The sequence below is a fragment of the Halictus rubicundus genome, chromosome 9 (genome assembly GCF_050948215.1).
Source record: "Halictus rubicundus isolate RS-2024b chromosome 9, iyHalRubi1_principal, whole genome shotgun sequence".
NCBI classification, from domain to species: Eukaryota; Metazoa; Arthropoda; class Insecta; order Hymenoptera; family Halictidae; genus Halictus; species Halictus rubicundus.
The window spans coordinates 9240101-9255751 of NC_135157.1; the positions used below are offsets into that span (position 1 = coordinate 9240101).

At 38.4% G+C, this 15651-nt stretch overlaps 1 protein-coding gene across 1 annotated transcript; it reads right to left on the minus strand.

Annotated features, from left to right (window-relative positions):
* Positions 1 to 1308: 1308 nt before the first annotated feature.
* On the minus strand, positions 1309 to 15324 carry LOC143356984 (uncharacterized). The gene is made up of 5 exons (XM_076793098.1): positions 15290 to 15324; positions 6530 to 6641; positions 4841 to 4890; positions 3944 to 4267; positions 1309 to 2050 (listed from the first exon to the last, which is right to left on the minus strand). The coding sequence occupies exons 1-5, from the start codon at positions 15322 to 15324 to the stop codon at positions 1309 to 1311; spliced, it is 1263 nt and encodes a 420-aa protein (XP_076649213.1).
* Between the last annotated feature and the right edge of the window lie 327 nt (positions 15325 to 15651).

The following is a 15651-nucleotide window of genomic DNA, read 5'->3' on the forward strand; positions in this document are numbered from 1 at the left end:
GTTTACAAATTTTTCTTTTACTTAATAAGCTCCACCAGAATTTGTTATATTAATCTAAACGACTCGATAAGAAGTTCACTCGTTTTCTTTTCGCTAAACATTCAAGAAGACCTGACTAGCAATTTAATAATTTTTCTTTAATTAGTTGTGATCAAATTTATGCTATTCAAGGGAACTTCGTAAATAATTTAATTACTTTTCTTTTACTTAATGGCTTCAAAAGAATTTTTTATACTAGTTTAAACAACCTGATGCACAACTCACTAATTTTTCTTTAACTATTGTTACTATACAAGGCTTCAAAATAAAATAGTCAGTCACTCGTCGTTTATAAAAAGCTAGTAAGCCAATATTTACGATGTAGATAAATCAATATGCGACGATAAAAGAGCGTTTACAGCAAGACAGTGCAATTTCTAATGCTGTGCAATTTAAAATCCAATATTATTTACGCGAGCATTTAGTCATAGCCACAATAAAAATCAAGAGGACAACATAGCTGAACTAAAAACCATTGTCCTCAACAATTTCAAGAAGAAGCACTTCCAACTAGTCTCATATTCTCTAATTAAAAAAAAAGAAGCAAAAGTTCAATAAATTCTACTCTGAACATCATATTTAATAAAACATCGCAAAAATCCCCCGGCAAATCGATCTTCTTCTCAAACCAGTCTCATCCTCTATGGTTTCCCATGCTCCTCAATCCTTTATTTTCTTCATTTAAATTCTTCTTCAAGCAAATTATTTTCATCATCACTAGATTGCGGATCTTTATGCAAAATAAAAATGGTCTGCAACACTTGCAAAACACAGTGCCTAACCACTTAGGAATTTCTCCCTTTCTATAATAATTTCAATATTTCTACCCCTTCAATTTTCTCCTACCAATTTTTCCCTCAAATGCAAAAAACCCAAAGTCTCATCATTAAATTGCGGATTTTTATGTAAAAGAACAGTTTTCTACAATTGATTGTGAGAACCAGAGAATAAATATAAATTGATTTCCGCCCTTAACGATTCTAATAAACAAAAAATAATAATGCCCTCTAATTTCTCTGACGTTTGTGCCATTTTAAGGATCTACATATTTTTCCTACAAATGCATAAAATCCGCAATCTCTCATCGACCGAATCCAGAAGCTCTATCACCCCTGGCATCCCCTAAATCATCTCACTTCCATCAAGAAACCAGTCCCCACTCTTTGTACAATAATTCCTAACGTGCTAACCTAATTGCGCACGGACCGAGTCCTCCATGCATGTCATGTCTAAAATCTCATCTACACCTTAATGTACGTGTACCTTAAACTACCCATTGACAGTCTGCACGAGCGGAGATACAGCAGCGTTCACCTGAACAGGGTACGACTGAAAAGGATTGGTCTGAATGGGCATGGTTCGGAAATCGTGCGGTGGTTCCATGGTGTCCTCTTTCACAGCATAGCCTTTCTTCGGCTGTGCTATGTTCAATGGCCAGTTGAAGGACGCTGTGAACGGAGAGGGTGATTGTTGAGCGGGTTGGTAGCTAGGGATCAATTGTTGACTTTGATATCCTGCCGTCAATCCTGATGTCAATCCTGAAGCACCATTGACTAGGTACTGGGGCCAGGACTTTGTCATCTCCTGCAGCTTCTGTTGATAATTATCTAGGGACAAGCTGTCTCTCAACACGATGCCATCCTTGCTGCCACCTATGGTTGCCGGTGGGATCCCATGTGGAAGGACAATTTCTCCTTGAGGCTGTGGCTGCACGTTCTTGTACAACTCTGCTGTCTTTTGTTGAAGAAACAGAAGCTGCTCTTTTCCCTGATCGATCATGGCGCTTAGGTCAATTGGATTGTTCACTGTCAGATCCTTGCCGATCGACCTCGAAGAGTAGAACTTCTTCCTGTCGTTTCGCCTCTCGTTGTAGCTCATTGCACTATCTGGGTCCGAGAAGAATGGCTCTGACGTCTCGAAGGATTGGCCTAATTGGTACTCGGAGCCTGATGGGGAGAAGGAGGTCGGCTCGTAGCCTGGCTCTGATTTCGACTCTTCTGGTTCTGGGTACCTGAAGAAGATTGTGAAATATTAATAATCCGGTACGGTTTTGTGTCCTAAGCGACCAGTGGAGTTCCATAGACGCATTGCTGAAATAAATATCGTATTGAGATCATGCAAATAAATATGAAATTGTTGTTGAGCGAGTCATGGTTCTCTCCATGTCTTCAACTTCTTCATGAACGAATTTTTTAAAGTGAGGAAAGAATGATTTAGTTTTTTGTTTAATTAAAATATTATCAATGCGACGAGTGTGTTTTATTGTCGAGAGATTCTGTAGTGAATAGTGTAGAATAGTGAGTAGGTATTTTCTATTTAAAAAAAGTAAAAAGGTGGACTCCCAAAAGTTTATTTCAAAATTACTTATAATGAATTAAATATTGTATGCGAATTTTACTGTGTTTGTAAATTTGTTATGTAAGTAAATTTTCCTGTGTTTGTAAATTCTATTGTGAATGTAAATCAATTAGGGGACCTGTTTTTCCAGACACTAATGGCTCGTTAGGGGTTAATCAGTGAAATTCTGACGGCGAAAGTGCTGCGCTGATTGTGGGCATTCGGTTAGGCACGCGATCCGGGACTCTGATGGCCGATTGGACACGTACTGCTGTTTGGGATCGTGGGAAAGTGAGTGGAGAATGGTGGGATAACAGTTTTTGCCAGTGTTTTTTAGCGGCACTTTTTCTGTTTGTTTGGAGAAATTTATGGATTGTTTTAATCTTGTTTTCGCCGATGGTCAGCTTTGTTTGACAGGTGAAGGCGTTTTTAAGAGGTTCCTGGTCTGGAAGATGTGGGACAGTGAAGGGTACTAAGTTGATCTTGGCTGCGGTTGAATAAATTGATGGGTCTTTATGCGAATTATGTTCCATAAGGAGTGTTATGAAATTAATCATGAGAGGAACCTTTCTTTCACTGATTAATCAAATTCTTGAGGCTGGCAGCGGAATGAAAAAGCCATTCACTTTTAAGTATGTATGTAATTATTTAAAGAAATAGGTGATTCTATATTATATCGCAATGTTTGTAATATCTTAAAGATAAGAATTGATTTTTATTTCTCAATTCAGTGTGAATTCAGTTAGAATTCACTTTAAAAGTTTATTTAATGATTAATTATTATTTTCACGTTTCAATATTCGCGTTTAAATTATATTTTACAAATTTTTGAATGCCATAATTTCATAAAATTCCATGGTTTAGTTATGGTACACTGTGGACACGTTCTACTGGAATAAGTAGAATGTGTCGTTGATGGTCAGACAACTTATGCTAAGGACACACTGCGTTTTTTTTCGAGGATTCTTTGAAGTCTATGATCTCTTCAACACTCGTAGGTGATTCTTTTACTTGTCCTTTCATTAAACAACGTCACTGTATTTTTTTATCAATAAATTTTAAGGAATTAAAATTAAGTGGATTATTGTTTTCTGCATCTTCAAGGAGTCAAAGCTAAATGAAATAAGATTTTATATCGATTGTTGGAAAATATTTATGAGAAAGTAAACCTCTAATTGACCAATTCCAGTTTTCAATCTTTGTAAATTACACCGAAGAAATTTTATCTGGCACTAACAACTGCAGTTTGAAAAAGAGAAATGAATTTGAAAGTAGATCCACGTCTTTTCTAATCTTAACTATTATTTTCTTTAATTACATTCCTCAATATTCCAACAATTATCGCTTCTCACTGACTCCAATCATTTCTACCAATTTACCTCACTGCACTCATTATCTTCACTGTCATTACATAATTAAACTTTTCCCATGATTGCAACCATTAAATTATTACACACAATTAAACTGTACAGTGATTAAAAACAACATTATAACTTCAGCACGAATTTTACAGATAACAAAGAACTTTCATGATTTGATGAAAACAATAAACAACTTATTGACTTACTTTTCACTGCCAACAGAGAAGCTGCCTTTGAGCTGATCGTAAGGGATGTAACCCTTGCCAAATGTAATCGCATGACTGACATCCTTGCCATAAGGAATTCGCACATGGTTCACAGTCTCATGACCTTGATCGAAATCATCTCCTCCGTGGGGGAAGGGCAGACTATTGTATGAAGGCCTCTTCTGGTGATAGTAACCCGGTGGTCCATGATGTCGGCGGAAATGGGACTCATGGGAGGATTTTCTGAATCGAGGTGGCATAGATCGCCATGGTGGTGCTGGGCTGCGTCTTATTTGCTGTGGGACCACTACTACCACCTTGTCGCTGAAAAAGGACCTCAGGATCTTAGTGATTTGCTTATAAAATCGACCAATCCTTAAATTAAAAAATTATTTAATCGAAAGAAAAATTTTGGGACCACCGAAAACAAGACACCTAGCTTTTATTTTTTTTTCATCGAACTGAAGACGATACTTTTATTTTTGTTCGAATGAGAAAGCGAGCCAATCTAAATTATCTTTCAAAAAATTCTCTTCGAATCAAATTGTTTATCAAAAAATTCTCTCCAAGTCAAAACTGTCTTTCAAAAAATTCTCGTCAAGTCTAAATTGTCTATAAATCTGAACTAGCTTTCAAAAAATGATATTCAAGGCTGAACTGTCTTCCAAGATTATCCAAGAACCTTCACATTCGATTAAAAATTAAGAGTCCTGTCTTCACCGCTCCGTTGAAAAAATAAAAGAAAGTTGTCTTCGATTGTTTCGCTTCTTACGCGAAACTTTTCTTCAGATAAAATGTACACACAATTCAGCATTTTGCATATACATGCAAGATGTTACACGTGATTCAGACACGGTCTGTTAACATAGTTAACATTTGTCTCGCGTGTATACTTACGCATGAGTGAGTAGGGGCTCGCTGACCGCCAAGACCAGAATCCAGAAAGCCTGCGGGTGTTGATTAGGATATTAATTGTAAAGCAATGTAAATTAGACTATTAGCTCCTAAGTAATGTAAATGATCCTATCCGATTAATTGCTGCTATTATTTCTGGATGGTTATAATTAATTGCTGATACGGTGGCTTGAGCTCACGAGTGAAATCTGTGCTTGTTATTGTATTACCTAACGCAGACTCGGTATAAATATTGGTTTTTTTATGTATTTTTAGATAGTGGCATTGCCCAGGGAAATTTTCTAACCAATTTAAGTCGGTTATACTTGTTATGCAAAGTTTCCAGAAGGTTCTTAATAATTTGGTAGCTACAATTTAGTAATTGATTGATTAAATATATATATACTGTACAGTACTATTTAGTTTCTAATTAGTTTAAGTTCATTAAAAGGGTAGGGTGCTGTATGTAATCTTTGCTATAAAAATTAATATTGGTACACATGATTTTTTTACAGAGATCCTGATCAATCTGGAGACTTTACGCTTGCAACTTTTACGTAAATGGGGATGATCAACTTGTAAGAGGATCATTTTTATAACATAGGTGAAACAGAAATAGATTGGAATCAAAGCTGTGAAGAAAAAATAAAAATATATCCTTTGCAAGGATGCTGACGAGACCAATTAGACTTATACAATTGTAATTATATAATAATGGTAATAGTTTATAGTAACATAGAATTTAATTCTCTAATAAAAAAAATTAAGTTTTTGTTCGATTCTCAAGTTGAAAAATAATCAACTTGAGAATTAAATTTACTTTTACCTAAACAGTCATCATGGTATCATGATTAAACATAAAGCAGTTTTTTAAAGCTCTGCTGTAAACTCTCAAAAAAAACCGCACAAATATAAACCAAATAAAAATCCTCGATCAAGTCCAAAAAATCTCCCCTCAAAAAAATGAATAGAAATACAACAATCTACAAATTTCTAAACCAGCCTAAACAATCATATTTTACTGACTTAAAGATCCCACAATTTTTTAAATCTCTGTCAAAATCGCCAAGAGAAGCACCCCCTATAAAATTTCAAAAACCACACCCTTTCGATCACATCAAAAGCTTTCTAAAAAAAAAAACAAAAATAAATAAAAAAAACCACTTACAGGCGACCACATGTCGGCGAGTTCAGGCAGGGATCCAGAGATCTAGAAGAACCTCCGATACGATAAATCCTTGTCGGGAGGGTTGCAGTTGAATCCTGTTGCAACCGACCGTGGTCCGCGTTCTCCAACCGGTGCAGATAAATTGCAGGCGTCCGGCGCAGGTCGGTTCTCTTTTATACAAGATAAAAAGAGCATAATCGCAGTCCGAACGGACGGACGGACGGCCGCCTCCCACTGGTCCCCCCTTTCCGGGGGGAGAGCCCTGGAAAGAGATCGCGTTCCCCTGGTATCTCTGGGCGACTCGATGGAAACCGATGAGTGTGGGGTATACGTGTACGCCAGTGGCGTGCAAACACGAAACGTAGACGGAGCACACAGCAGAGGCTCGTCTAGGCGTCTAGATTTTTGTTTCGGGGGAAATCGACACTTTCTTCGCTCGGCGAGGCCGCGCCAGGACCCCGTTTAATCCTTCGGCCGCGTCTCTAACGATTCCACGGGCGCGTGCTTTCCAAAACGCGACCAACAAGAACGGGACCGACGCTCCACATTTCAGCGGGCGACCGCTTGCCGTGATGCGGGGAACGATTGCGTCTGAAACGCGGATCTTGAGCCGATCTTGAGGCGATCTTGACCCGCCTGCAAGCAAAAGTCTAGAAATCAATCTCAATTTTTAATAGTTGCATTTTAAAACCCGGTTCGTCTCTTGCCCCCGCAATCGAGCTGTACCGTATGTATTTTTTGTTCCAAAAACGCCCCACATCCCTTGAGGCGATCTTGAAACTTTTCTGCAAGCAGAAAAACGTAGAAACCGATTTTTATCATAATTGCGTATTATAGCTTCTGCTTCGGAAATTGAACTGTAGCAGCCCCTGATTGAAAAGTTGGGACCAGCCACGATTTTTCCAATGTTCTCCATTCCAAAACCGCTCTATAGACCGACCCCCCTGCAAACAGTTACAAATTGTATTATTGGTAGGAAGGTAAATTGTATAATAATTATTGAAGTAGGAAGCGAAACAAAAAGCAGGAGCTAGCACGAACAAGTAACAGTAGCGGCAATTTGTCCACTTATCCGGCCACCAGTAAACGATACAACTATCTCCGCACCGACACAACACATTAATCAAAAAGGAGATCAATGATAATCACGTGAATCGAGGCACGTGCATTATTACGCAAGCGCGAGTCATTCACGCCGACAGCTATTGCATAGCACTGTCATGTATAGTCCTTAGACAAATAGTATATATTACTCGTATTATAACACACTTTCTAAGCGTTGCGAGACATCGCGATCATCTACGAATCAATTCGAATTGTATCGAACATCTCATTAATTTTCGAGAGCAAGAACACAGCGCGGTGAGGCTAATCGATCGTTGGTCGTAAATAAACTCGGTATCTTCGATCGGCGAGATTCATTATTCGTCCTGGTAGATAGATTCTCTACAGTGTCGGCTACTTTCGTTAACATTTAATTATTTCGCCGCGTGGGTTTCATCTTCTATTTTTTGATGTGTGTTACTTGCCACGTTCAAATTTACCTCGACTAATTGTTTTGCTTTCTCCGTAATTCGACGTTACCCATTATTCCGTAATTCTGCGGTGCTATTAGACACTATTACCATTATATGGATTCCGAAATTTCGATCGCGAATAAATTGAAAGTTTCTCGAAAAGCTCGGGGAAACTTGGGGCGGCGCCTGCGGTGTTAGAAAGTTGATAGTTTTCTGTGAGAAAATTGGATTTTGCTGCTCTATCCTCAAGTGTTAACAATTTTTATGCCAAGAGTTGATTTATGGCGATCACTTAAAAACGAATGACCCTTTAAAAAACTGTTTTATTGCGATGGCAATTATGAACGCGAAGCAACGAGTTAGCGTAACATGCTCCGATAATTTCTTTTTAACACAATAGTCGAAAAACTTTTAGACTACATAAAATGTTAACACACAATTAGAGTGACGATCAATCAATAGCAAATCACTTGTGACCCACATTAGAAATCTCATCAAACCCACATGCTTCAAGCTATCCTTTCCAACACGAAACATTATCTAACAATCCTTATAACATAAAAGAAACAGGACTTAAATATGGACGAAAGAATGTGGATATTCTTCTTGAGGCGCAATATCTGGGTCACGCACGACCCTAAACCATAGCCAGCTGTCGTCGAGGTGATACCACAGGTTCGAAACAGAATACTCGAAACGCTGTAAATAAACGTTCGAAAATAGAGGAGTGCAGCCAAAGCCGATCGACACCTAAGAAAAGAAAGTCATCGGCATAGTGTTCAGCACCGAAAGCGAGTAATTCGATTCACTAGCACGGCGCAGATGAAATATCATCATCCGGTGTGTCACCGGGAGACGTATTTTCACCGAATATTCTTTCTCCCTCTCCTTCGTTCTTTTTTTTTTTTTCTTTCAACGATCCAGCTTCGTGTTCCCCGTCGTTCACGGTCCACATACACGAAATTCTCTAATGTAGCCGGTGTCGTTAACGTAAAAAGCGTAACCCCGGCATCAATTAACTCATTCACGCGACGGACTTTCGTGCCGAGTTATGGCCTCGCTCGTTCTCGGCATTCACTCCTTAAATACGCGAACTTCAAGGCCGCACTTCGGCGAAGTTGAAGCTGCGACGGTGAAAGCGATCGCTGCGAAAGTATCGGCTCCGCTTCCCTCTCTCTCTCTTTCTCTCTCTCTCTCTTTCTCTCTCTCTCTCTCTCTCTCTCTCTCTCCCTCTCTCTATCTCTATCTCTATCTCTACATCTGCACGTCGAATTTGCATAAACACGGGAAACGCGCTGCAAATCGACGTCAGTCCGGACCATTTAATGCGATCCATCGGTGGACAGGTGATTTCATTCTGTTCCTTCACGATGAAATGATTGCTGAAAGCGTGGCATAATAGATCAGTTTATCCATCGCACCCTACAGTTATGGCTGTGCTTGGAAAAATGGTTGAAAAGTGAAAATTCGATGCTTTGGCGCAGCAACGAATTTAGAAACGTATTTTAGAACAATTTTTTTCAGAAATTATTTTTAATGAATTTAGAAACGTATTTTAACGCAGATTGCTTTTAATATGATTTTTTTTTAATCGTAGCTACAGGCTTCTAGCTGAGTGATAGACGTCTGTGGTTGGTCGCCATTTTGGAGAACAGTACGCTTCTTCAGATCAATCCATTTCCGTACTCGAGAATTCTTTGTTAGCTTGGAATATTATATTCAAAATAAAGTCCATGATATAATAGAGAATTTTTTAATATTCTAAAAGTGTCTTTGGCTAGCCGCCATTTTGGAGAACAGTACATTCTTCGAAACCAATTGTTTTTCACAATCCCTAATCGATAAGTCTGATTTGCATAGGATATTGAATTAAAAAAGAAAGCCCACAATTTACAAAGCAGACAATTTCGTAAAATTGAAAACTAATTTTAAAGAACAAAAGTGTTACATTCCAAAATTGTTTGTACGACAGCGCTCTCTGTGTCAAATGCTCGCTACCATGATGGTAACTGTCAAGCTCCATGGGTAACTGGTTTCTCCAACTATGGTTACATAGAATCTCTCTAAACTCTAAACAATTTCATCTCTTCTTTTCGAAACCACAGACAGCCTACACAAACGCAGATTGCATTAATTAGCAATTTATTTTCTGCATAGTATTATCGATCTAAAATATTGCAACGCGTCTCAAGAAAGTATCTGCGTGGCTACCAAGCGCAACATACAAGCATTCATGCTTCACGTTGCATGCATAAGTGGCGAACAACACGAGCAATCACCACTTTCCGCTAAAATTTCTATGATGTGTATGGTGTGGGAAATGGGACACATAAATTGATGGAAGCATATAAAACGAAGGAAAATTACCGTGGAATATTGCTCTTCCAGTTTTGCGATTTTATACGTGAATACATCAACTTTTTGCGGAAAAAAGTCGGCACGTAACATACAGTAAAATGATTCTTTAAAAAGAAGGTGAAATAAATGAGATAAAATTGCTATTACATTCAAATTTATCGTAGAAGTAATGATGCGATACATGGAGGCGTCTATTTCCAGTGGCAGCCATCTTGGATGCTTTCTATAAAGTCTTTCTTCAAGAACAAATTACAGAGGCGTGTTAAAGTGAAAAATTTTATACATAATAATCATTCTGAAGATTCTCTACGTCTATAGCATAAAAAAGTATAGTTTAGAAAGCATAAAAAAGTATAGTTTAGAAACTAAAAAGTATAGTAATAGTATAGTAGTTTAGAAAAGAAATTTTTAAATAGTTGTTTGCATTAGATTTCCGAACTGCATCTTCTTGAACCATCAAAATTTATATTTCTATGAAAATCCAGAGTTTAATTGTGATCCTAAAAGTTGAGACTGCAAACAACATAACATCACAATAATCTTGTAAATTTTGTAACTGGATTTTAGGCAAGCGTATTGCACAGAATTAAAAATGTAACGCAGCGAAATTGGAACTAGAAGAATACGTCGGAGGACCTAAAAGTGTCAAAAGCTATTTTTCAATAATATTTCGTTCGTGATTGCTCTCGATCCATCACGCATGAAAGTCAGAAAATCCTGTGGTATACGCACGATAGTAATTCAGCAGATGCAAAGCTTGATTCGCGGAGAGAGTGTGCGGTTTGGAAGAATTCGCGGATTTCTCCGCGCGAGACAATGGAGCGTTATTAAACGGCGATCTCGAACGAGATAAATCTGACAAACTTCTGTAATCCATCAAACGGTATACGTGCGAACAGCGCAACCACGCTGTTACAAGATCCAGGATTAAATTTCGCGCGCTATTTCCAAGTGAAAGACCCCATTGTGGTTACACTGTTTAACGATCGCTAAGTGGCAGACGAAAAACGAACTGTTTAACATTGTTAATAACATATATAAATCCTTTCTACTTTCTAGAGTGTCGCCATTAACGGCCGAAGCCTTAGAAATCGGTAAAAAAAAGTAATGGGACTTGGACGTTAAGCTCGAGCCTGGCCTCTTGGTGTCCTTGGAAGAAAGATGGCGGACTTCCGGGGCTTTGAAGCAGTATAATTTGCTTCTTATTTGAGCATCGACTCTTTCTTGTCAAACCACTCGTTTTCTCCAGGAGCAACGTACCAATAATATCAAAGAAAATATTCAGTAATTAGCTGGTCTAACGAATTTTAAATCGGCGTGTATCCTTCCGGTTCGAAGGCGTGTCAAGATCGCCGGATATCGCGATCCAAAGTCAATGTTCCATAGAATCGACTTTCGAACGTGGTCTGCTTCGCTAACGAGCTTTTCGCTTTCGAAAGTTCCGCAAAACAACGCGTTATCGCATCCCTAATGATCCAGTGCAACAAATCGTTTCACTCGGATCCGGAACTCTCGCTGGCAACACGCAAAATGGCCGACGACGTAGCCCGAAGTTCCTCTCGTGATCGCGGTCTGTAAAATAGAAATTGCTGCAAACGGTTATTCGAAAAATTATATGCATTTCCTCATTAATGATCGATTCGTTGTGCCAGCAATGGATCAATTTTCAAGGCGTAATTCCAGAGGAATTTGCACATGTCACAGATGCATAAAGATCAGTGCAGATATCACCGATGAAATCAATAATCCTTTCGAGCCCAGACTTGTGGAAAAAGCTTCGAGAAAAATGGAGCGCACATTCGAAGCGGATTTTCCGGCGGTTTCCAAATAATCGAATAATTTCTGTGGATAGGGGGACAGTGTACTTCGGTGAACGCGGAATTGAATTGGCCGGTCGAAAGCCTCGAACGGGAATTCCTCCAGTAGAGAGTTCACTGTCACGGTCCCGCGATCCGCGAGGAAAAGGATAACGTGCTGGTCGTTTTCGTTTTCGCTCGGCCTCCCGTTGGAATGCGCCTTCAATTCGGTCCCGATCCGCGTTTTACGAGGTGAACAGATCGCGTTCTCCCTTTCTCCTATCGTCTGGCAAAAGTAACATCGACGTTCGCGTGGAACACCGTAGACGGATCGGTTTACCCGACCACCGATTTCTATGGATCATCCTCTTTCGGTCTTGTGCCGGGGACAAATCGGATCGGTTTCGCAAAACTACGGTTTCCGGACGAGACTTCTTCTTCTTGTGTCTCGTGGTTCTTCTTCTGTCAGTGCCTCTCAACCCCTCACTATCCCTTACTATACTACTCGATCATTTTAAGTTGGACCTAATTTACAATTCATAGTCAATCGGTACCACCGATAACACTGTGAATATTTTTCTTCTTCAAAACATAGCTGAATCAGACCCATAGCACAATTGATCACCGATTAATAGCATTATTTTTATATAATATTTAACACTACATGTACCACAGCTGGTCAAACGACTGCTGGTAAATTAAAAGGATGCGTCCATTGAAGATGGTCGAATAAATTTACATCACTGTAAAAATTACGAAAAATCTGAATAAACTCGATCTCGTGATTTTTGTAAGGCGTGCCACTTTTAATGCTCGAGTACTTTCAGCGATAAATAATATCATTATTACCAACCAGTACTGAAAATAATAAGTATTTTTAAATGTATCAATAATTTACTTAATTATCGGGAAAAATTTCGAACGAAAGAGAAGCTGTTTCGCTGCGTTGCGTTGCACTCACCACGCATTGAAATCTCCGGAGCGTCATTCACGTTATCGCTGCACTCACTATGTAACTCCATCACGAAACAATCATAACCTCGGTAAGAAAACATCCTGCTATGGTATTTTCTTGTTGCAGAATACGATTTTCCACTTTCTGCTTTACAGACTTGCAGGAAAAACTCTGTAGCTGAATATTTAAACGGAGTCTCCAGAGGTCCATAAAAATGTGCTCCTCGAACACATTACCGTAAACTCTGCAAAGTTATGTTCCTATAAATTTGATTTAAATGTACTTTCAACTCTAATCCGTTCAGTTGAAATTCGCAATGTGTGTTAGACAAGACTCATTTAATTGATTATAATACAATATAAATTCTGAGCAGACATTTTAAAACGTTTGCACTTCGCAAAAATTCATAGCCCATAAATCTGCGCTTCTCAATACAAAATTACTAAGAACTACAACTTAATATAATTCTCCACTTAATAATTTTAATAAATCTCGAATAATATAGTCGAATTCTTCGAATCTCCTGACATTTTCACTATCTCGTGTTTCACCTATTCAGCCTTGCCATAACCGCATAAAATCCGCAGTCTACTAATAAAACAACAGTACAAATAGCCCAGGAAAATCGAGTTTGCGTTAGTAAAACGAACGTCGCGACGCCAAGACGGTGATTAATATGACAAATCGACACGAAGTTAAATAACGAGCATTATGAGCCGGTATTTGCACGCGAAGCAGGAAAAATTACATGAAGTTAAATAGCGAGAATTTCGAGCCAGTATTTGCACGCGAATCAGCGCCTACGAGGAACAAGTTGCATTTTATACGAATCCAAATCGCAGAGACTAGGAAGGGAGAAAATCAAAAAATGTTCGTCGAACTTTCCTCTGTAATGAAAACTTTCATAAACCTGTCCATCTCATTCGCCTATTCACGGACTACATCTGTGCGAGTGTGTTAATAGCCGATCAAACAAGCAAAACGAACAAAAATTCCTCTCGTTATGTAAATCATCGCGAAAGTGTTTCTCGAATGATATACCAACTCTAATTGCGTGGATCGCGATTATGGCGATTGCCCTTCATTATAGCTAAACTAATTAGAAATTCTTAGATATATCTGGAATTATGAAAACATTCTCTCTAATCTTGTTTATTGTTTGCACACGGTACGAAGATCTTTCAGCGGCGGCGATGGCGGCGGCGGCAACTCGTCTCGATTCGATATCTTGTAATCAGTGTAATCTGATTTATTTTTACAGTGTGGAATCCCGCGACACGGTTATCTCTCGTGCATCGACAAGTGAAAAGCCACTAGTAACGAGTAGAAATTACTCTAAACGGCAATTATATTATTATGCGAAGCGGTTCGTTCACCTACGCGCATTGCTCATATGATCCTGTTCTAGCTTCCAGCCGCTGCTGACGAACACGTTTTCTGTTTCATTGAACTTGAAACGTCTGGCTGGATGTCTGTCGCGGAACTCCCTCAGCTACCGGAAGTCTTCCTGGATGATTCATCGTTGCTCTTGCGGCGCGAGCTCATTAAGTTTCATTAGATTCCTGCGTTCCGAAAGGTAGTTTCAGTTTTAATTGAGCCTAGGTATCTTCGTAATCCTTCGAAATTGTGGTTTATTAAATTCTACCGTTCCGAAAGGTGCCTCCATTTTTAATTGAGTCCAGATGCGTTCCTAACCATTCCGAGATGCTTTTAGATTTCATAAAAATTATAAGATTTTGATCACTGTGTTGACTGGATTTTTACGAATTTATGGCATTTGCAGGTTTGTAGAATGATAGGGAATATTTGACAAACTATTAACGATGCAGTTACTTAACTGTTGCCTCCATTGACAATTTTTATAAACAGATTTTATTGAATTAGAATTTTGCATAAAGATCCTATTTTCTTAATAAATCCATGTGGCTCTTGTATTGTATGTAAAACAGTATTGAATAATTAAGCCTTTGTTGAAGAGAGACTAGAATCGAAAGGATGATACATAAATTACTTTGACATAGGAGAAAGGTTGCTTTTAGCGATAAAATCCAAATTGTTGTGTGTGGTTTCGCTCTAAGAAAATCTTTCTGTAGCATCGCTGATGTAAAAACTCTCTTTGAGTGTCGAATGAATGTAAGAACTAATTGGGAGGTAGGATTATCTAAATACTTGATTTATACAATTTCGATGGGCGAAAGAATGCACATTTTAATTTCTAATTTCACTCGTGAAATATTTATGACGTATTTGTACCATAATAGCGAGATATTGGTCAGATAAATTGGCACTGACCTAGATTTTTTAAATGCAGCTATTCTTTACAGATGAGTCCATTTTTCTATAGTAATAATGATAGTGTGAACAGTTAATATAAAAATACATTCATATGGAAATCAAAATGTACGTCTTTGAATTTTGGAGATATTTGAATGAAATTTCTCAAACATATGCTTCCTTAAAAGCAGAACGCGCTAAGCTAATTTAAAGTAAAATTATCATTTTCGATTGTTCCCAAAAATTATTATAAACTGAAAAAATGTGCATCATCCTCAGAGATTGAACGATAAGTATTCACGAAGGTGAACATTACATAAAGTTAGACAATGCACTCCAAAGAAAAAGGAAAAAATTGACAAGTAAAGGAATGAATGAACTTACGTAATCCTGTCTATGAAGTCCGAAGAAACCTTCATCGCATAAGAATCGACAAAAAGCGACAACAATAATTCCGGTTTGTTTCAAACGGCAAAATAAATAAATAAAAGATCGACCGAGCCTAGACAAGTCTTGAAAAACGTTCGTCTCTCACGAATAAAGAACACTAAACGACTCCTACTTGTTTGAAGTGATGAACTCCGTTGCTACAACCCCGTACCTTGAAAAATAGTTGAACAGTGGTCTAAATGGACTGGAGCAACACTGTCTACGGTGCGCAGAAAAACCTGTATCATCGCAGAATCGGTAAAAAGGCAAGAAGCAAACATCACTGAGTCGTTTCGAGTGGTAAAATACGGTGGTAC